General features: G+C 32.7%; 1 protein-coding gene across 1 annotated transcript; it reads right to left on the bottom strand.

Moving 5' to 3' along the window:
- Positions 1 to 208: 208 nt before the first annotated feature.
- LOC145303718 (uncharacterized) lies at positions 209 to 23,829 on the bottom strand. The gene is made up of 16 exons (XM_080145323.1): positions 23,761 to 23,829; positions 22,812 to 22,927; positions 22,336 to 22,437; positions 22,139 to 22,237; positions 21,266 to 21,364; positions 19,967 to 20,065; positions 19,727 to 19,825; positions 5,067 to 5,141; positions 4,572 to 4,664; positions 4,254 to 4,340; positions 3,855 to 3,941; positions 2,023 to 3,746; positions 1,559 to 1,649; positions 902 to 1,024; positions 649 to 719; positions 209 to 452 (listed from the first exon to the last, which is right to left on the bottom strand). Exons 2-16 carry the CDS (start codon positions 22,921 to 22,923, stop codon positions 411 to 413), a joined length of 3,003 nt encoding a protein of 1,000 aa, XP_080001449.1. The 5' UTR covers positions 22,924 to 22,927; positions 23,761 to 23,829; the 3' UTR covers positions 209 to 410.

The following is a 23,829-nucleotide window of genomic DNA, read 5'->3' as shown; positions in this document are numbered from 1 at the left end:
AGTATGCTGGTTACATTGAAAAAGATTTTTTCCCCTTGAAACTAAAATTGAAATTAGATTGTGTTGACTCACCCCAACCCACCCTCTTTCTTACTTGAATTGTCCTAGAGGCCTCTAGGGGCGTGACTGCTAGTTGTTGATAAGAGATAATGACCATTCACAGACATATAAAAAATTGCAGAGTAGGAGTGCTACCAATATGGAATTATTTAATCACTCATTATTTATTGTACTAATTAAGAATAAAATAGCAATATTTAAATAAAATATGCAAAAATTAAATTTAAATACATCATAAAACACAAATAAAGAACCCAACAGTGTTAAAAAGCAGTAAAACCATTTAAAATATTAGCATATGAAGTTAAATAGCTACCTATAGCATGAAAAAAATATAAATTCTTATATTTTTATGCTTTGTTTAAATCTTGTTTTCGGTAGTTGTCATTATCCTGAAAAAAATATATGTTTTAATTAATATTTGTAGAAAAGAATATTTATTTGTCGCATCATATTATTGACAGATTATTTCTTTCCAGTTTTGTTAGCCACAAGGGGCTCAGAGCTGGTTCTAATCCAGCGGTTATTAATTGGTTTGATGCTATACTTGGAAAGTCTTTAAACTTTTTTTTATTTTTGAAGTAGTACCTTTGTATGGTCAAGCAACACATCTGTCTCTTTAATTGTTCCATCATGTTCAACAACACCCTTTTCAATATCTAAAACAATTTCATTATTTATTTTTTTTAATGCATAGTGGGATTTCAATAAATGTAGCATCAAAGTGCCTTGTAGAGTAGCCTTGCTCCTTCTAAATTAATTCACTATTAAGTCTGCAGAAAATTAGCAAATAACAACTAATCATAGGTAACATTTCATCCTAGCTAAAATTAGTGCTAACCTAAATTAGTCCTATTTGTTTTGCAGTTGTGGTTAGACATCATTCCTGGTGTTGAACTATCCGCTGGGGCTGTTGGTGGCTTGGCTGGATCCAGGTTAAACATGACAAGGCATTTTACCTTTGCTTTAAAATCATTATTTAGTATATAAGTTTGATCCATGGAATTATATATTACAGTTTATTGTTCTCTTATATTTTTGGCAATAATATTAAAGTATCTTAAAATAAATGTATTGATTCAAAGTGAATATTTTGATTTTTGGTTATAAAAGTTTATTGTATAACTTACTTTGTACGTCAGTCTGATCATACTACATTAAAGGAACCCTGCAAGTAATACAATTCTTTAACTGCTAAAAGACTGCCTTAAGTAGACCCAATACCCCAAATTTGAAGCCTTCAGCTTCAATAAAATGCCTACAACTTTTTTGTTCTTAAAGCTGAAGGCTTCAAATTTGGGGTATTGGATCTACTTGTGGCAGTCTTTCAGCAGTTAGATCGGTGTGTTTCTTGCAAGGTTCCTATAACTACAGTAGAAAACTCAATAACTTTGCTTTTTAACTAAAGCACCTTTAAATCAATTTAGGTGATTAAATATTTATTGGAGTTTTCTTTAGTTCACATATAAAAGTTAGGTCATCACATCAACAATCTTACCTTGTTTACAACTTTCCTTACAAGGAATAAACTGAGAAAGTTTTGGACCATTGACATCAGCCATGGGATGAAGGAATTTGTAGTAGATTATCTTGTAATTAGATTTAAAAATATATAATTTTTATCATTATCCATTATTATTTAAACATAAGGTCTAAACATCAATAATTATTTATGTAACTTATGTAATTGAAAGCAAAATCTATTTAGACAAGCCCAATTTTCATTTGCTTCAATAAAAAAAAGTCTTATTTCTTAATATTACTGCTGGATAGGGGCGATTATGTTTCATTTTTCATGTTTTAAGTGTTTGGAATGCATGATTTTAGACAACTTTTTCAGGGGATGAAAGGTTTTGTGAGTAAATGGAAATCAAGAACCATCAAGGAATATCTGTAAAATGAATCTTTTGCAAATCAACGAAGTTAACCTTACTATAGTCCATACAATACAACAATACTTACAAGTAAAACAATTCCTGCTAACCAAAGTGACCCAGCTATGTAAAGTTCTGAAGAAGTTGTTTTGAAGCAGTCTGTTGAGGAGTTGGTATCAGGACTCATCAGAGGTATTGACAAGAGAATAATATTCTCTATCATAACTAAACTGTGGAACAACAGCTGTTTCTGGAATGATTTGGTTTTTCCATTCACATTATGAAAGTTGATTAACACAGTATGTGATGCAATACTAGTTAGAATGCAAGGAAATAGTCCAGAAATTTCTTGTAATTCGTTTGTTTTCACCAGTATCAATAGCACTAGAGCAATATGGACAGAAGCAAAAGCTAAAGAAGAAAGAAAAGGTTTGTCAAGAGCAAGAAGTGAGAAAATTGAAATAATTCTTGCAAAGCAGAGCAATACAAAACTTAACCATAGAGCCAAGTTCTTAAAAGTCTGACTCAAAGTCTGACCACGTCTTGTGGCTTGTCTGGATGCAGTACCATAACTGAGTGAAAGCACAGATAGGAAAAGCTTTCCAAGTGCAGAATAGCCACCATTTCCACCACAGATCGTTTCAGGAGGATTGAATATGCCAATCAAGTTAGAAACTCCCATCCATAACAAATCTCTGATTGGTAAAGACAGAAGGAAACTAATATAAGGAGCTAAAAGAAATAGTTGTATAAAGAACTGAATATAATTCTCTATTCCATTTTCAATGGCTTTCAGAAGCTTCCATGAATATTCTATGTCTTTGAGACTGTCATCAAGTATCTGATCTGGATCCTTTCTTAGTTTAAACTCTTCTAACATGTATATAACTGGCCAAATTATCTTCAATGATATTTTCTTGAAGATATTTCCTTCCACATCAATCTCTGTCCTGTATGTTATCCACAAATAGGAAACTGATGATATTATTACGGTAAGAAGCATTATATAGAATGCTGGTTCATATAAGCGCTGAGTATTTTCAATATCAATATCAATACAGGAAATCCACTTTCTGGACAGGGTACAGTTTACATTTTCAGCCATCTTGATTAAGAGTGGGATGTCTTCGTGAGAGATCACACTTATGTTTAACCAAATTTCATTGGAGAGGCATGTTTCAAAATTTTCAACAGGACACATCGAATCATTTAGAGCATTATTAGTATCAAATGCCTTGTACCAATAGTCCACAACCAACACCATGTCAGAGTAAAAATCAAGGCCAACAAAACAGATAGAAAGAAATATTTGCAATAAAACAGCTACAAATGCACTTGTTTTCCTTCCAATTCCAGTTTTAGGATGCACTACTTTGTAGGTGTCTATTAGCCAAGCATCCATACGAAAACTGCCTGCATTGCTTCTGATACATTTCAAAGCTTCTGTTCTATTTGCGTGTGCTTGCCTTTCATTATATAATAGCTCTAATGCATTTTTCATATTGTTGTTTTGATGGATATGGAATAGAGGAGTTTTACCATTTTTTTCAGCAAAATGAATTATATTGTAAACCATTTCTTGGAATGCAATTGTAGATTGATTTATTTGGTATTTTTTTCTCCACTTTGCCAAAGGACCTGACTCATGATATAATACTAAATTACTGATTTCTGTCACAAGAATATTTTCATCATTTTTACATGAAAGAAGCAACAAAATTCCAAGAAATTCTTCAACTTTAGTAGTACTATCTTTCTTGTACAGAAATTTCTCTATACCAACTTTTTTTACTTCCTCCAAATATACCATCTCTAGAATATTGAATAATTGTTTAATAATCATACTTAGAATTTACAGTTATAACATTAAATGTTAGATATGAAGTTGTTCTTTTCCTCTAACAAGGTATAAATACTTACCCCAGTTTTTATTTCCCTGAATCTCATAAAGAAACTTTACTAATTTAGCATTACCATGTTCTACAGCAACTTGTATTAGTCGGATATCTAATTAATATTAACTTTTTAAATTAACTCCACTCTACATTTAACAATTTCAATATGACCATTTGTATCATATGATTACTTGGTAAGTCAGTATTGCTTCAGGGGACATTGAAACTTTAAGTGTTACAAGCAATTCACTCTTATAGTATTAAAGATAGAAAACTGAAATTTCTTGGGAAGAATCTCCTAACCACTTTTAATTTTAAATACACTTGGTTTTAAAGAAACATTTATAGTTAAATTGTCAATTGACCAAATCTTAGAATGTTTGCTATTTTTTTTAGATATTTAGGAAACAAAATTATTGCTTACATTTCTCCATGTTTGAATCTATATCAACAAGATATTCAAGAATATCCAATTTCTCATACATTATAGCAATCTCTGCAGCTGATGTAACTGAATTTAAACACAAGGAAAGATAATTTGTAATGTTGTCCTGTACTAAACAATTTAAATAAACATAGATGTAAAAGTCAATCTGTTCTGACCATTAACCTAAATCTAATTTCAGAAAAGTTTTAAATAATTTTAGTAAACCATATTGATAATTAAAGATAAGTATTGCAAATTATATAAAATTTTCTCAGCAATTAAATTCATGTGTACTTTTTAAATATTCAAATGTACCTGATCTATTGGTTTTATTAAAATTCCTATTGACAAGATCTTTCACTTTATCAAGATCTCCTGCCCTCACTGCTACATGTATTGGAAGATTTTCTAAATAAGATTTATTTAAGTCAATTTTAATCCCTAATGTTCATGAATAGTCAACAAGTTCACAATATCAATGCATTTATCCTAAGTTCCACTATAGAAAGTATCTACATTATTGTGACTAAATTTGAAACAACTGCCATAATTGGTAAGGGTAAGGGTAGCTCTCATTAGATACCTATTATTGATGCGCTTGAACATTGAGCTTGAATAGGAATGAGTAACTTTACACAAACTGTTTCAACCTACTCCATGATAAAACAGGTCTCCATCTGGTGCTAAAATTTCTTAAAATAATTTTTTGATGCAATTTTTTTTATTTGCAGTTATAATGTCTGCCTATCTTCTGATTACAATTTTATTGAATTATTATACCCATATCAAAATACAATTTTAATTAATTACCTAGAATATTTCTAATTTCTTCTATTTTCTTAATACTTAATTTTGATTCTGACAGCATATCTAATGGCCATTGACCTAAAATATACAGGGTGAGTCAGAAAAAACTGAGTTTTTCGATTTTCAGAAACAACCAGAAGGAATACAGAAAAAATAATTATATGTCCTTGTTCTCTATACAAAAGCACATCAAACTTGTAAAAGGTGTTTTTCATTATCTCTAAAAATGCGGCCTCTATGATAGGTGTATGGTTTCAAAAAATGCCTTGTGTGAAAAATGTTGATCAAGAAAAATCAAAATAACTAATCAATTTTGTATAAAAAAATCTTAACATTTCAAAATTTATTTAGAAAAAGGTCTAAGAAAAGTACTTTAATGAGTTTTAAAGGTGAAATGCTTTTTGGCTCCTCACAAAAGCATTTTTAGAATACTGCAATTTGTCATTTTTTCATATTTCTTGATTGTGATGGATGTGGTTTAAAAGAATCTTCTATAATAACATAGCTTATAGTAAAAAGAAAAAAAACCTTTTTATTTGACAAAAAAATCTTTTAAGATAAAAAAATTATCAAGGTTTGAATTTCTAGAATAAAAATGCCTTTTAGAAACCCTACCCTATTTAAATGAAGTTATTAGGATGGATTATAACACACAAGTATAATTTGTCTAAAGAGGGCAGAGATTTTGGAGATTAAATCCAGTCTTGTACCAAATATAGAGGAAATTCAGGGGAAGGGGGGATGAATTTAGGTAACAAGATGAAATATTTCTGGTCATGAGCTGGTTTTCCGGTCATGGGGTAATAAATCTTAACAATAGATTACAACAAAACATTTGATTTATAATGTGATAATTTAATTTAAATAAATTGTATTTTTAAGATGTTAAAAATTTACAATCTGTTGAATAAAAATTTTAATAATCAAAAAATATGTTTGTTTATATTTTTAGAATGGTAGACATTTTTTATTATAAGTAAATCTACCTAAAAAGTACAAAATAATGGCCAAAAAGGTCAACACACACACTTTTTAAAATCTTTATGCTCTAAAAAGCGCCGCTGTTTTCAGAGATATTCAAAAACACCTTTTCTAAGTTTAATGTATATTTTTATAGAGAACAAGAACCTATAATTGCTTTTTCCATATTTCTACTGGTTGTATCAGAAAATCGAAAAACTCAGTTTTTTTCTGACTCACCCTGTATGTATATTACTAGCATCTTTCCCCCTACAGCATCTAGGGTTTGTTTTATAGCAAATATGCCTAAAATCATTTCAAGATCTATGTATATCCTTATACTAAAATAACAGGATGTTTGTTTGTTTATAACTATTTTGGGGTAGGGTACCACTACCCTCCCAAGAAAAATCACAATAAAATCGAGAAGAAAAAAAAATATTCCTGCCGCATAGTGTTGCTAGCGTATGGAATGTCTCTACGTAGCGTAGTAGGGCTGCGTATAGACATGAATTTAACAGCTGATTGACAATACACAAATTATTTCTCAAATTAGATATTTAAAATAAAAAGAAGCATTTAAATGCCACTAGAGGCCTCTAGGGGCGGAGCCACTAGAATATAAGAAAACATGAATATAAAATAATAAAAACAGAAATTAATCTTCATCCTAATATAGTGATGTTCAGTTAGTAATTTATGCTAAACTAGCGGATATGCCTCCTAGAGTCCTCTAGGGGCATTTGAGAACCCAATTTCTTATTTTAGATTTCAAAATAAAAAGTAAAAAAAATTTGGCGGGTAAAATTTTTTTTTAGTGAGGGGGTGCTCCTCAATTTTTAATTTTTGTTGGAAAAATCATGTTGTTTTGGCGGGGGTGGGTTAATTTTTTTCTAGGGGCGATTTATCTTGAGAGGGACCTATGAGAAGATACCCTGTTAAGGAGAACCTGATCGGTTCAGTGGTCAATGAGATCCTTCGGTACATACAAAAATCTTTTTACTTTTTCTGCTAAATTAAGATTAAGTGAAATGTTTAACAGATTTTAAAAACACTGCAAGTAAATTGGCTTACATATTACAAAGAATACAAAATTAATTTTATTTTATTCCTACTGCTTATATTTATTTCCTAGAACTGAAAAACTGAAAATTTTTCTGTGACACCCTCCATTATATAATTTTTATTTTATAGTAAATGTTTATTTGTTTCTTGTTTGCTACATAATGACATAAGTTTAATTAATATTATAACAGTTAGGGAGTTGAATCCATTTTTATAAAAGCAGAAACATAATCTATGATTATGGTTTTGACCCTGTAAAACTGTAATCTACCCTTCCACTTTCCCCTCTCTTGGTGAAGATATCTTCAACGCCTATACGATTTTTGAAATGTAAGATTCCAATTTTGCCTCTCTTGGTGAAGATATCTTCAACGCCGATACGATATTTGAAATGTAAGATTCCACTTTCAATAGGGGCGAAACTGGAATCATGGTTTACATTTTTAATATCTATGTTTCTGTAATCTTCAATTACTTTTTTAACATCGACATAATAGAAATGTACTATACTATTTTAAAATTATGTCAATTGTGAAAAAAGCATAGATTTTATATATAATTTAAACATTGTTGTATATTCTTAATTAAATTAATGAAACATACAAAGAGCGTATATAAAAGATGTTTTGTTTATTTTAAAAAAGTACTTTAAAAATCATATCAAATGAGTATTCAAAATTATTTTAAGAAAGTTGTTATTAATTAATTCAATTGTATATATTTGTAATTTTTTTGTTCATTTTTTTAATCTTAATATTTCCCTAGTAATCTCTCACCGTGTAAGTAAGCACTAAGAGGTTATTTGCTTATCTAATTGTGCATTTTTGTGGTAAATTACTGAACAATTTGGTCTGATTTGTGAGTTAAAAGTGGATGGAGTAAATAAATCCTTAGACATTTATAGTAAAAGTTGCTTGTATCAGTTGAATTGAAGAAAAAGAAGGAGGAGTAATAAGGGAGGGGGGGGGGGGAAGTTCTGACATATTTGCGTAATCCTGGTGTATAAGCTTTATCTTTGGACTGAGAGAATAGGTTATTAGATTTTATGTTAAATTTCTTATAAGCAATTGATGAAAATTTTTGCTTATTTGGATTATATCGGCCAAATCTTCAACTTTCGTCATAAACTGCTTACAGGAAAGAAGGGATTATGGGGGGGGGGGGGAGTTCTGACACATTTGCATAAACCTGGTGTATAGGCTTTATCTTTGGACTGAGAGGATAGGTTATTAGGGATAAAATCATTTTTATATGATGAATTTCCCCCAGATTTAAAATTTTTTGGATAGGCCTCCAGGTTCCGGAGCTCCAGGCCTCCAGGTGGTCTCTGTACAGGTAAAGATTAAAAATAAGATTTTTTTTTGAAGAGTTAGAGGTTAACTTATAACAAAATATGCTTCTTTTTGATTGTTATTCACATATTTTGTCTCATAAGCTGACATCTAACTCTTAAAAATTTTTTTTTTTTTCATTTTTACTTGTAGAGAGACCACCTGGAGGCCTGGAGCTCCAGAACCTGGAGGCCTATCCAAAAAATCTTAAATCTGGGATAATCCCTCTAAACAAACCAGTAATTTTTTCAGTTTTTTTGGAAGAAAATAAATAGGGAAAATATTAATATTTTCTAATAAAACCAAGATCATTAGAAAGCTTATGGAAAAGACTATCAGGTTATCCTAGGACTTTTAGAAGTTTGATATAATTGGACTCAAAGTCGACAGATTAATACCCCACAGGGGGGCTAAACCAATAAAGTTTTTTTCAACCTAAAAGAAATCAATGAAAAACAGCCAAATGGCCAATCAAATGTATTTAGGTTTGGTTAGAGGGATTATCCACAAAAATTTTCATAAGGATTAGACTATTCCTTCTATGACAAAAAACATTTTTTTAAATACATTTTATGAAAAAATTAAATTTAAATTTTTTCATAAAAAAACACTGTCCTACCCACTTTTAGGCCTGATTCTTAAAAAGCCCATATTGAATTTAGGAAAACCTAAAAATTAACCTTAAAAATCAAATTCAAATTTTTTTTTCAAAAATGAAAATGCCCCGCCATAAACTCTGGTTATTTTTGAAAAAAATATTAACTCTTTTTTAAAGCTCTCAACCGATTTAAAAAGTACGGAGAATTCTTAGTTAAAAAGATTTTTATGGATTAAAAATTTTTTTTTTGTCAAACGTTGAGACCCTAAAACTACCCTTAAAGGAGGCCTGCAAGAAATACCACGCTTTATTTGCTAAAAGACTGCCACAATTAAAGGAAGCCTGCAAGAAATACCACGCTTTAACTGCTGAAAGACTGCCACAAGTAGACCCAATACCCTAAATTTGAAGCCTTCAGCTTCTATAACAAAAAAGTTGTAGGCATTTTAAAAAAACATTTTATATACAATAAAAATTTTGAAAGAATTGCAGTGCTAATGTTAGAAATTTTGAAATTAAACTACGTGGCCTAGAAACAAAATTATAAGCTTATTTTTGTCATAAATTTAGGCAACCAGTAACTAATTATATTTTTACAATAAAAATACCCATTTTTATAATCAAAATCATTAAAAAAAATTAAGTTTAACTTGCATTGTACCGAGTGTACTGTAGCCAATCAGAAGGCTGAATAAGCTAAACAACCAATCACAGCTGAGCTTGTCTTAGTTTCCCCCTTTGTTTCCGTTTGATTTTCGTTTAAAAATGCAATTTAAATCGAATTTTTTTCATGGATTTTGACTTTGTGATGTGGTGTTTTTATTGTAAAAATGTAATCAGTTACCTGCAATCTAAGTTTCTGACAAAGATAAAGTCATAATTTTGTATCTAGGCAACGTAATTTAATATTGTTTTTTTCTTTTATAAGCATTGTAAATCTTTCAAAATTTTCATTGTACATAAAATGCTATTTTGAAATGCCTAGAACTTTTTTGTTATTGAAGCTGAAGGCTTTAAATTTCGGGTATTGGGTCTACTTGTGGCAGTCTTTCAGCAGTTAAAGCGTGGTATTTCTTACAGGCGTCCTTTAAGTAGACCCAATACCCCAAATTTAAAGTCTTCAGCTTCAATAACAAAAAAGTTCTAGGCATTTCAAAATAGCATATTATGTACAATGAAAATTTTGAAAGATTTACAATGCTCATAAAAGAAAAAAACAATATTAAATTAGGTCACCTAGACATAAAATTATAACTTTATCTTTGTCAGAAACTTAGATTGCCGGTAACTGATTACATTTTTAAAATAAAAACACCAAATTCCATAGTCAAAATCTATGAAAAAAATTTGATTTAAATTGCATTTGTAAACAAAAATCATAGCGGAAACAAAGGGGTAAACTACTACAAGCTCAGCTGTGATTGGTTGCTTAGCTGATTCAGCCTTCTGATTGGCTACAGTACACTTGGTACAACCCAAGTTAAACTTATTTTTTTTTATGATTTTGACTATAAAAATGGGTATTTTATTGTAAAAATATAATTAGTTAACTTTGTTTACATTTTCTAATATGGCAGATGATGCTAGTAATCAGGGTGGCCAAAGTTGGTTGGCGATTTCCCCACAGTTTTCGTTGGGATTGAAACTGGGGAAAAAAGTGGAGTTTTCTGACTTTCTGACTGATTTGCATTATTTTCATACCAATGTTCCGGATGTATTTTTGTGGATTACAACAGCTAAAAAGAATTTTTTTCCTTGGATGCGTAGAAAGGAGGAGGATGGTGCTTTATTACTACAGCTGACTTCTTCATACCATCAGGTGGAAAGGATTTTGCAGGCAGAACAGGGGTGTTGGGAGAATAATTTGTTTCATTCCAACATCAAACAAGTCGGAAATTTGTTGGTACAACATCTAGGGGAGATGGAACTTGTGTCTGTGTGTAAAAAAAGATGGTTGAATGTGACTTTAGGAGCGAATTTGCCGTGTTATCTTGGTCATTTTTCTTTGTTCATGGACGATAGAATTGTTGCTGTAGAACCGTTCACAAGATTAGTTAAAAATGTTTCCTTGTTGATGGCTGTCGAGTGCAGGAAAAATCCAGTATTTGTGAGAGTTAAACCTGGATTATATCTAGGCAACAAGGGGGCAGGAATGCAGCTGGTTCAGACTAAACGGCTGGAGGATAGTTGGTTGAAGGTACCGTTGAATTTTGAGCATCTGTTGGATAAGGGAGAGATAGGACAGGTGTTGGAGTCTGTGGAAGAGGCTAAACTTTCGGAATTGGCTGCTAATTCACATGCTTTTGTTGTAGAGGTTACAGAAGATTGGTTTGTACATCTGTATAATACCTCGATTGATTGGTTGACTAATAGTTGGCAGCATTTTGTTATGGCTGTGATGGGTGCTGTGGGGGTGGTTGTTGGATTGCTGTGTGTTGGTTGTTTGGGCAAACTGTGTAACTGCGTTAAATTTTCGCGTTATCCTTCGGGAAGGCAGTAATTAAAATTTGGCATCCCTGATAAATATAATTTGTGTAAAGTATTTCGTTTTGAATGTCGTCTTATATATGATAAATGTTAAAATATTAAAATGTTAATATTTAATTATTGATTATTATCAGGAAATGGAGATGGAAACGAGAGGCGGTATCAGCGGGCGTCTGTTCGGCGGGAGGAGCGTGAACCGTCTGTTGAGATGCTGGATGCTGGTAGAGCTAATCGGCGGCATGTTGTGTATAGAAGAGATGATAGGAGGCAGTATGATGTAGAGTCGCCCAGGTATGAGCCTGGGTATGATGACGAAGACGATGTTGGCAACGTGGGCCTTGAGGTTGAGCTTGATTCCAGGGATCGTTTGCCTAGTGAACAGAGTGGTTCGGAGCTAGACAGTTGGGCTGAGCCTCCAACAGACAAGCCTGAACAAAAGGTGGCAGATACTAGTTCTGGTGAGGGACGGCGCAGGTTTGGTAAGTTTGTGCCAAAACAGGCTGCTGGGTCGGTCAGGACTAAGGGAGCCAGCAAGGCTTATGATGATGCTGGGGAAGGTACTTCCAGAAGGGGCGTGGTCAAGCGGCCTGCTGGGGCAGATTCTCTTGGGCCTAAACAGAAGAGGGAGTTACCAGATTTGCGTGCTGAAGTCGAGAGAAATAAGGCTGAGCGCAAGAATGACAGACGTGGTTTGGCGCCGCTCAGTGATGAAGATATAGGTAGAATCAGTAATTCTGTTGCTGTGACTCTAAAGCCTATGGTTGAGGAAAAAATTCGTGAGGCTGTAAAAGAATCAGTCAAAAGTTTGAACACTGCACAGAAACTTTGGCAGACAGACGGTCATAAACGGATTAAAGATATGTTGGCCACGCATAAGAAGGATCTAATGGAATGTATAAGGAAGGTAGATACGGAGGTACAGCAAATGGTGGCTACTACTGCACAGCAAAAGGCTTCTTATCTGGTACAGCGTGTACAGACAGCAATGACTGATAATTGGGAAAGTAGTTCAATCAAGTTGGGACAGCAGGTGGGGCAACAGGTAGAAAGTGTTTTGGCAGGGCAGGGAACTAAGGTTCAAGAGGCTATTTCTGAGATGGCGCAAAAAGAGGCTGAGGTGCAAAGGCACCTGTCTAATATTTTTAGCGAGCTGTCCGAGATCCGGCGCAGAATAAACAATGACTTACCGGCGGCGGCATATTGGCAGTTGCAACAGGCTGGGACTTCTGGCGGTGCTGAAGCTAACAACGGGGTGATGATGGTTTCGGGAGGTGTTCAGGTCGCTGGTGGTGTTGAGATGGAGGTGGCAATGCCGGCAGATGGGTCAGCGGTTGCTGCAGAGGTGGCTGTTGCGAATGATACTGCCTCGGCTGTAAATGATGCTGTGATGGTTGCTGTAGGAGGGCCAGTAGCTGCTGCAGCGAGTAATGCTGTCATGGCAGCAACAGTGGGTGTCTCGGCTGAGGTTGGTGGAGGGGCGCTGAACACTCCTCCTCCAGTGGGTGAAGGAGATGAAGGACTTGAGGCCGGGGTTAATTTCGATGTAGGTTCACCCAGTGAAGACATTGATCCCAGTTTGTTGGATCAACCTGATGGATGGTGAAACCATGCTTAGCTGGATGGTTTCAGAAGGGGGTAAATGTCATATATTTATGTTGTGATGTCATATATTTAAGTTTGCAGACATATTTTAGTTGTTACTCTTAATTACTCTTCAATTGCTCTCAGAAAGAATAAAGAGAAAATATATTTAAGTCAGTTGATATTGAGAGTCCTAACACAGAACATTAACTGGTTTGGGTTCGAGTCTTTATTAAGACCAATACAGCTATTTACAGACATCCTGCTACTTTAGCTAGTTTGTATAGGCAGATATTCTACCCCTTCAAAGTGCATAGTTAATTAATACATTGTATTAATTAGACAGACAGTCATCCTGTTGCTCGGTGTCCTGATATACAGACAGACATCCTGCTACTTCAGAACTTTCCAGCTTAAATAATCAGTAGTTTTGAATTATTAATATATTTAATCATTTCTAAATAAAGTATCTATATATAATCTTATTTACTCAAAAACTGCATTTAATCCAATATAATAAATACTTAAAAATCTGTTTGCATTTTGAATTGAATATTAAGTCTACTCTATCATTAACTTATGTAAGTCTGTCTATTTCACAGTATATATAAATTCGTCAAATTTTTAGGATTTACCAACATTTTTCAAATTAACATAAGTTTGTCAATTTTCAACCTTTTTTCACATTTTAAGTTGTTAAAACTATCTTCATTACCTAAGCTTTTTGATTTTTGAAAAATTATTAATGAAAAATGGAATTAAAAGCATATTATTTTTAATTTTAGATGAAATTTTGATTTTTTAATTCTTTTATGGGCTGGAAATTACCGGAAACCGGTCAAAAGACCGGATTTTAACCATTTTCTCAACTCCAGTGTTGAGGAATTCAGATCAGACCTTCAAGCAAAATTCAATATTGGGGCGTACCCAGGAGGGGGCTTGATTTACAGATACCCCATAAAAACCGGGAAAAAAATGTTTTTTTTATAAAAATCCCGGCCAGTTTAGGCCGGATCCGGCTCAAATTTTGCATGGAGTTATCCTTTGGTATTCCTCACAGTTGATACTTGACACAGCAAGATCCCAGAAAAGTGTGGTATATCTAGGGGGAGGGTACCCAAATTTTCAAAATTGATAAACAATTCCCAAGAGGATAATGCTGTTTCCTTTTATATGCACAGATACCAAAAAATCAACAGAAAAAATACTTATTTGTTTGTTTAAATTTGAAAATTTGTTTCACTGTGGTCTTCTGTTAGACCATAAATTGATATGTAGCGGGAGTGTAAATATGTTTAAAATGTCAAAAAAGTTTATAGGTATGTGTTTTTATTAATATAAATTATGAAAATTTAATTTTAACAGCATTTTTAATTACATAACCTTTTAAAAAAATGCGATACATCTCTACAATTCATTAAATCAAAAGAAAAAAAGAATGTTATATATCTTATTCAAATTTGTCAAAAATAGACTTTTTGTATGTATTATTTACTGATTTGTGTTTTTTTTCCTTTACAGGACGATTGAGAATGATAACCTTAGTTATTTAAATATATATATGGCCTGTACAAAGATGTTAGTTTGATAAAGCATTCTTGGGTTGAGATGGATCAATAGCTTTTAAAATTAATACTTATTTTTCTTTTCTCTCAGCGATAACAATTAGCCCAAAAAGTAAAATAAAATCACGTATGGTATATTTATCTTTTCTTAGACAAAGATTATTTTAAATGTGCATTTATTTCAAACCAATGAAAATTCAAACTGAAGTACAAAATAGAATGCAGAAATTTTGCCTGTCTTTTTTGGCTTTCATTGTAGGTGGATTGAATTTATGTAAAGGTAATTCTTATCTAAGGATTCTTTAAAACTGTAAAAATAGATTTAAATATATTTCAAATAACTTAAATTAGATTCAAAGGCCTCATAGATTTAATTAACTTTGGGATAATGGTAAAGGACGATGGAATATTAATTATCCTTGCCAAACCATTTCATTTTTATGTAAAAAGGTATGATAACCAATTTGCCATTGTCCTATCACTCTCAGCTAAAGTTTAACTTCGGCCTATGTTATATATGTTATAACACATACTTAAGACTTAAAACTTAACCTCTTACAGTCGGGCCCCTTGCCGCACCTTAATCAGTCGGAGGGGGGGGGGGGCGTTCAACGCCCCCCCTTATTATCTCAGTTCCTATTAGAGCTAGAGGGCTAAAAGTCCCCTGTTTGATAATGAATTTCCGACCTTAAGTGATTCAAAGTCAATTTTCGCTTCCTTCACCCCTTTATTTAATAACCTTTGTTTTTAGGTCCTTTTTTACTGAAAAATTTCAAACGGCTGTAATTTTCTTATTTGTGAAGTTAGAAGAACAATGTTTTTACAGAAAATGTTTATCTTTATGTAAATTTTTTATTAGAAATATCAAAACATAAATTTCAGCGGCCGCAGCTGTACTTGGCAGCTGCCAGCCGCCGCAGTCGGCGACAGCGGGAAAACGGCGGCGGATCTTTATGAAATTTTAATAGGTTATGTAGACATGTAAGAAAAGCTTAAGTTTAAAATTTGAAGTCTCTAAGTCAAAAATTGCGGTCACAGGAGCCTTTTAAAGATTTCTGGAGACCTGGAGGATCAGGACCTGCAAGATCATACCTGGAACCTGAAATTGACTTTAACACCTGTAATTCATATTCAACGCCCCCCCTTATTATCTCAGTTCCTATTAGAGCTAGAGGGCTAAAAGTCCCCTGTTTGATAATGAATTTCCGACCTTAAGTGATTCAAAGTCAATTTTCGCTTCCTTCACCCCTTTATTTAATAACCTTTGTTTTTAGGTCCTTTTTTACTGAAAAATTTCAAACGGCTGTAATTTTCTTATTTGTGAAGTTAGAAGAACAATGTTTTTACAGAAAATGTTTATCTTTATGTAAATTTTTTATTAGAAATATCAAAACATAAATTTCAGCGGCCGCAGCTGTACTTGGCAGCTGCCAGCCGCCGCAGTCGGCGACAGCGGGAAAACGGCGGCGGATCTTTATGAAATTTTAATAGGTTATGTAGACATGTAAGAAAAGCTTAAGTTTAAAATTTGAAGTCTCTAAGTCAAAAAATGCGGTCACAGGAGCCTTTTAAAGATTTCTGGAGACCTGGAGGATCAGGACCTGCAAGATCATACCTGGAACCTGAAATTGACTTTAACGCCTGTAATTCATATTCAACGCCCCCCCTTATTATCTCAGTTCCTATTAGAGCTAGAGGGCTGAAAGTCCCCTGTTTGATAATGAATTTCCGACCTTAAGTGATACAAAGTCAATTTTCGCTTCCTTCACCCCTTTATTTAATAACCTTTGTTTTTAGGTCCTTTTTTACTGAAAAATTTCAAACGGCTGTAATTTTCTTATTTGTGAAGTTAGAAGAACAATGTTTTTACAGAAAATGTTTATCTTTATGTAAATTTTTTATTAGAAATATCAAAACATAAATTTCAGCGGCCGCAGCTGTACTTGGCAGCTGCCAGCCGCCGCAGTCGGCGACAGCGGGAAAACGGCGGCGGATCTTTATGAAATTTTAATAGGTTATGTAGACATGTAAGAAAAGCTTAAGTTTAAAATTTGAAGTCTCTAAGTCAAAAATTGCGGTCACAGGAGCCTTTTAAAGATTTCTGGAGACCTGGAGGATCAGGACCTGCAAGATCATACCTGGAACCTGAAATTGACTTTAACACCTGTAATTCATATTAGAATGTACTACTAGAGGATATTTTAGTATTTTAATAAGATAAAATGCTTTGTTTAAGTCAAAAAAATATTTTTGCTCTTTACCTGGATCACCCTGCCAGGTTTGCTGGCATCCTATGCCCGCCAGGATGAAGATATTCAAAAAATTCCAACTCTCAGTTATGTGTCATACCCATACTTAAAAAGTCACGCAGTTTGGGCTCTTTATCTTTCACACACAGAAAATGAGAAAGAAAAAACCGGATGGGGGGGCGTTCAACGCCCCCCCCCCCCTCCCCCGACCGTTAAGGGTTAATGTAATGAAAAGCTTTCACTTAAGCAAAGCTAACAAATAAAATTATGAAACATATCAGGGTTCTAAAGAGATAAGACAATGGCCGATAGATTAATGCACATCCATAATGATGACGCACTAAATAACCCCTTCTGTAGATTGAAATTAGTGGTTCCAACGTTTATAAATACAATTTAATCAACCAATCAAAGCCAATGAATAAGAAAACGTTATTGTAAAACTTTGTGTACTATTGTAATAAGCAGTCAATTGTCTCCTCCCTCTCTGGATACATATATACTAACTAAGAAAGAATAAAATGCGATTGTACTCTAAAATTCACTTTTCTGCCTGTCCGTCATTCTGTCCATGATTTTTTTTGATTTTACAGTATGGCTACGAAACCAATTAATATCCGCTGGATCAGACCCGTCTAATCCATACTTGAAACCATGTATTGTAATGTATATAGACATTTTTCTACAAATTGTAAAGTAAAAAGTTTTAATATGAACACCAGTTTTGTTAGACTGGACCTTCGCCCCTTCGGGTCTAACAAAACTGGAAAATCAGATGCAATAAACAACTAATCTTGGCTGTTTAGTTTTGACAATGCCAGTTTTCATGAACCAATTAAGATTAAATAAAAGTAAACAAATTTATAAATCCAACAAATGTTTATAAAACTTTGGGTACTACTGAAATTTGAACCCTCCCTTATTTTGCTAAGAGTGAAGTTAACATATTAAAAAGATATAGTTATAGAAACCTGCAAACCATAAGAGTGATTTTTTTAGACATACATTAGACTTCTACCAACCCTTTTTGTAGAAAACGTCGCTTAAAGGCAATAACATTTTGTATGTATCTTATCAATTTATATTGTTATAACTCTTAATTAAAAAGCTTCGTCAAATTTTTTAAATGAACATTCAGGACTTTCTGATAACGATTACAGGGTGCTACTGTCCTTCTCATTCTGTTTTCTCATGTTATTATAGACAGAATTTATTTAATTTTTCGTCCTTTTTTCCCTCTCTGTAGACAACTTTTATTGTACCCAGGGAGGTAGGGAACATTGGACTGAAATTACCTTCTTAGCTGGTTCAATACCTCTAGGTACTTTAATTCAAGTTTATCGCCACCAGGGATCTAATGGGTTTAAGACAATAGCCGATAAATGGATGTACATTCCCAAAAATACCCCTACTGTAATTTACCATCAGTGGTTGAAAAGTTTTGACACTATACTGAATAAACTAACCAATTAAAATTTAGTAAAAGTCCCGAAAGATGTTAAGCAAACAAAAATGAAAACGTTATTGTAAAACTTTGGGAACTAGCAGAGAGAGAGGTGGACAAAGGACTGTTTATTACACTAGTCCCCAAAGTTTTACGATAACGTTTTCTTATTGGCTGGCTTAACAACTTTGGGGACTTTTATTGGATTTTGAATGGTTATATTATTAAGTACTAGCGGCTTCGCCCCTAGCCTCGAGGAGCTTTGCCCCATGTGGAAATTTTTAAAAAATTAAAAAAAAAAAAAAAAAAAAAAAATTCTGGTGCTGCGCCCATAATTTCTGGGCATCACCATAATTTTTTTTTGGAGGGGGGGATTTTCATTTTTAGGGGGGTTGGGGTTGTCCCACCCCCCAAGAAAATAGCTTAAAACCACAACAGGACCAATAGGTATATACCCTGAAGAGTAGAATCCGATCGGTTCAGTTGTTACCGAGATCTTAAGGGACAGACGAATTGTCGTACAGACAGACAGAAAGACATCGTTTTACTTTGTATTATAGATAGTAGTGGTTAAACCAACCAATCAAAATTCAGTAAAAGTCCCCAAAGTTGTTAAGCCAACGAATAATAAAATTTATGTTTTGAGATTTCTAATACAAAATTTACTTTAAGATAAACATTTTCTGAAAAAATTGTTCTAGCTTCAAAAATAAGGAAATTACATTCATTTAACATTTTAATTAACCTTAAAAAATAAAGTTGTTAAATGAAAGGGTGAAGTAAAGGAAAAATGACTTTGTCTCACTTAAAGTCGGAAATTTATTATTTAACAGGGAACATGCACAATTTTTTTGCCATCTAACTCTAATAGGAGCTGAGATGATATGTGGAGGGGGGGAGCATTGAACGATTAAGGTCTGGAAATGGGCCTGATTGTTAAGTGTTAGCAACCTTTATTTTTAGGTCCTTTTTTTCTTAAAAACTTTAAATAGATAAAAATATAAAAAAAACTATTTAATATGTACCATTTCTACTATGTCGATTTAAATATATAATATGTTATCTTGAATGTATCATTCCAGTTTTGTCTCTATTGAAAGTAGAATGATACATTACTATTATGTCGATATAAATAAGGAAATCAATGTTTATGAATACACTGATATGTAAACATGAATGTATGATTTCAGTTTCGCCTCTATTGAAAGTGGAATCTTACATTTCAAAAATCGTATCGGCGTTGAAGATATCTTCACCAAGAGAGGGGAAAGTGGAAGGGTAGATTACAGTTTTACAGGGTCAAAACCATAATCATAGATTATGTTTCTGCTTTTATAAAAATGGATTCAACTCCCTAACTGTATAAATCAGGAAAAATATTACCCAAATTATTTTTAGCATCTATTCTACATCCTTTCTCCATAAGTAGTTGGACAAGTGAAGCATGTCCTTCTTCGCTGGCAAAATGGAGACAAGTTTCACCTGAAAAATAAAAAATTTTAGAATATGATTTGATAGGATTTTCAAGATTTTTAAGAGATAAAAAAATAACACTTGAAGATCATCCATCCATCCATAAATAATAAAAATTATTGGCATTTCTCTTATTTTGTTTTTAATCACCTCTGATATTTTTGGCGTGTATATCAACACCTTTTTCCAGCAGGAGTAGAGCTGTCTTTTCATCACCATTTCGACTTGCAAGATGTAAACATGTGGCTCCTAAACATTTTTAAAGGTGAAGCTTTTCTATAATTAAGGTCGATCAGTCCGTCCGTTCTTCTGTCAGACTGTCCATAACAGAAAGCTTTTTTGTTAATTTAGGCATTTTAGAATTGTCCTATTGATTTCAAACTTTGCATGATGATTCCTGTAGTAGTTAGGTACGATTTAGAAAGCGTTACAACTCTATAATTGTTACCAGAATGTCCATACATCCATTTTAAACATGTTGATTTTTTTACTTTTTTAACAACATTTGTTTATGTAATAAAATCATCTGATTGATCTGATTTTTGAAATACTGATTCCTATTACAATAAGGTACAAAATTTTGAGCAACCCATCTCTATAATCAAGTACTAAAAATGTCAGTATGTCCTTAAACAGAATTATGTAATTAAGAAGTTTTGCAACATATTTACATATAATTTTGTTAAAACTTATATATTCATATTTTGTATATACAGTTTTGTCACTCTACAAAAGTTAATGTTCGTCTGTCATACCGTTTCAGAGCTTTCCTCTATGGATGTTGTTATATGTTAAAATTATACAATTCTATTTCATGTTATCTAAACTAATAATTATTCATCATTATCTGAATTAAAGGAAGCCTGCAAGAAATACTTCGCTTTAACTGCTTAAAGCCTGCCATGAGTAGACCCAATACCCAAAATTTGAAGCCTCCAGCTTCAATAACAAAAAAAGTTACAGATATTTCAAAATGATTCTTTTAGTGCAATGAAAATTTTGAAAGATTGTCATTGTACTAAATGAAAATTTCAATATTAAATTACGTCGTCTGGAAGCAAAATTAAAAGCTTATCTTTATCAGAAACTTAGACTGCCAGTAACTCAATACAACACAAATTAAACAGATTTTTTTAATGGTTTTTGACTATAAAGAAGAGTGTTTTTATTGTAAAAATGTTATCAGTTACTGGTATCCTAAGTTTCTGCCAAAAATAAGCTAATGATTTTCTTTCTAGGCAATGTATTTTAATTTTTGTTATTAACAATGAAAAACTTTAAAAATTTTCAATGTACTAAAAATATGATTTTGAAATGTCCATAACTTTTTTGTTTTTGAAGCTGGAGGCTTCAAATTTTGGGTATTGGGTCGACTCGTAACAGTCTTTCAGCAGTTAAAGCAGAATATTTCTTGCATGGTTCTTTTAAGGAAAAATAAAAGAAATTGACCTCTTGGAGTTGTATCATGAACATTTGCTCCATAATCAATCAGAAACTTGATGATTGACTGATGTCCTGCAAATATGGCCCAGTGTAAACAGGAACGGTCTAAATTGAAATAGAGATTAGTAAATCTATTAATCATCTTGACAAACTTCAACTTGTCACTCTATAATCCTTATCAGTGGCCACAAGGGGTAGGATGAAAAAAAAAGTTTTTTTTATCCCTATTATTATTTACTAGAGGCGGAGTTCTAAAATTATCACGTTATTGGCTAGATTTATCATTTTTTATTTTAAAATATTATTTGTAAGATATAATAGAAAAGAAAGCTAGAAGAATTAAAAAGTAGAATTCATAAAAATATTAGAAAATTGTTCCTATTTTTTTTTCATTTTTAGTTGGTAACTGAATATTTAATGTTTGGCAAATCTGTTTATTAATTTTTCTCCACATTGTCTTTTATTACTACAAATACCTGGACTCCTGCATAGCTCATTTATAGAATGTCGGTTTCCTTATCCGTAGGTTGCGGGTTCAATTCTCTCAGAGACTACACAAAATTTTAGTACCCCACCACCGCCCTCCCACCCCCCCCCCCCACCTCCTCCTGGAACTTTGACTCTAGCCATGGCAATCAACCCTTTGGCTATCTAGCCACAGCGCTCGACCCACTAGCCATAAGCGCTTGCCCCCCTAGCCTATAACCTAACCTAATTAACATTCTAGGCCAGAGTCATATTTCTAACAATTTATTTTCTATCATAAATTGCTAATTTATGTTTTAAAAACATTGTAATTAGATAAAGAATCTCTTTTTCAAATTTGTATTTTTGAGAAACAATTACACTCACTGTATTATTAGTAACAAATAAACCTACCATGGCTGACCTTTTCTTCGATGTCATATCCTCTCTGAATGAAAAGCTGAACAATATTCAGGTGTCCGTGGAGAATAGCCACTGTTAATGGATCATGCCCTAAAAGTTGGATAAACTCAGAGTAATATATAAAAGGGTCATTTAGAGGTCAAAATAATTATAACTAATATGCCTAATATCTATGGAAAAAAACTTACCATCTCTGTTCTTGTCCTTTATCTTTACAACCCCCTCATCAAGGAGTTGCTTCACCAAGGATATATTTCCCTCTTCACAAGCCAAATGCAATCTGTTACCATCTACAAAAACAGAAAAGTACTCAAAAAAATTGATTCAAAAGTTTGGAAGGTCTTTTTGACCTAGAACTGAGCATCATTAAAGAGTTTGTTTGTTACATGTTAATGTAATGAGAAAGCTCATGAGTCAAAGTATATAGGACAAGGGTAGTTAAGGATAAGAAGCATATGAGAGGTAGGTGAACAGTTATCCAAAGGATTAGTAAAAAGAATAAAATTTTTCTCTTGTGATATAATATTTTTTCAACTTCTGAATGTCTGTAGTTTTTTCAGTCTTTTTCATTATTAATAATATTTATTTCTATATGTTATAGGTTCTCTTTGATTTGATTTTCTTGCCATTTCTACGCAGTCTAAAACCCTAGACTAAAACCTACCATCATTACTACCAGCATCTCGTCTATGTTCTTGTGTTATTGTAGGTTCATTGATATTATGTGCTATAGGCACAGCATCTGTCATCACATGAGCTCCATATTTGGAGGGCATCTTTCTAATGAAAATATGTTTTAGCAGGGATCATAAGGGATAAAACAATAGACGATAAATTGCTCTAAATCTCTAATGATGATAAACAAAATTTCTCCCTTACACTCATTCTTTACAACTTTGCTTTTATGAAGTCTTTCATAACACCACTCTATATATGATTTATTTAAGGCTGAATTTCCGTGACTTTAGCAAAGCAACTGATAAAATGGCCATTGATTAGCTCCCTTCAGGAGTGGTTTTATGAAGTACTTGTTCAATATTTTAAATAATTAATCTTTGCTTTTCTTGTCATGATTGTCCAGTAACTCCTAGGGGATGAAAATTCATAGTAACTTACAAGAAGATTTAAAGATTATTTGTTAAAATATAGAATAGATTTATTAACGAAACCAAACAAAAAACCTTATTTTATTTTGTATGATGACTGACAGACCTACGGTCAAAGTAAATTACATACTGGATGGTGAGAACTGTAGCAAAATCTGCTAAAAGTCAGTCTGACCTCCATGGTTGTTTTCTGTAAACGACGGGATGTTTAATTTTGATATCTTTAACAAAATAAATTTTAAAATCGGAGTATGAACACGATAGATATGGGGGAAATGTGAAAATTATAAAAATAGCCAAAAACCTGCTAAAAAGAAGTACGACCGCCATGGATGTTTAATAATTAATTGTGCTTCTTAATGATGGAAATGTTGACAAAAAGTTTCAGCCTTCTATCTTTTATTTGAGCTGAGTAAATCCCATTTCTCTAATAGCGTTCCGGACGGACGGACAGACAAAGTGAATTATAGAGTAGCTTCGCTACTAAAAATAAAATTTTAATATTACCTTATCTCTTATCTCACTTCATTAGAAAAAAAACATCATAACACAAATAAAATCCAAATAAAACTAAAT

The sequence above is a fragment of the Acartia tonsa genome, chromosome 13 (genome assembly GCF_053477335.1).
Source record: "Acartia tonsa isolate MP-2025a chromosome 13, ASM5347733v1, whole genome shotgun sequence".
NCBI classification, from domain to species: Eukaryota; Metazoa; Arthropoda; class Copepoda; order Calanoida; family Acartiidae; genus Acartia; species Acartia tonsa.
Note: the sequence above shows the minus strand (reverse complement) of the source record. Positions and strands in the feature narration are given on the sequence as shown.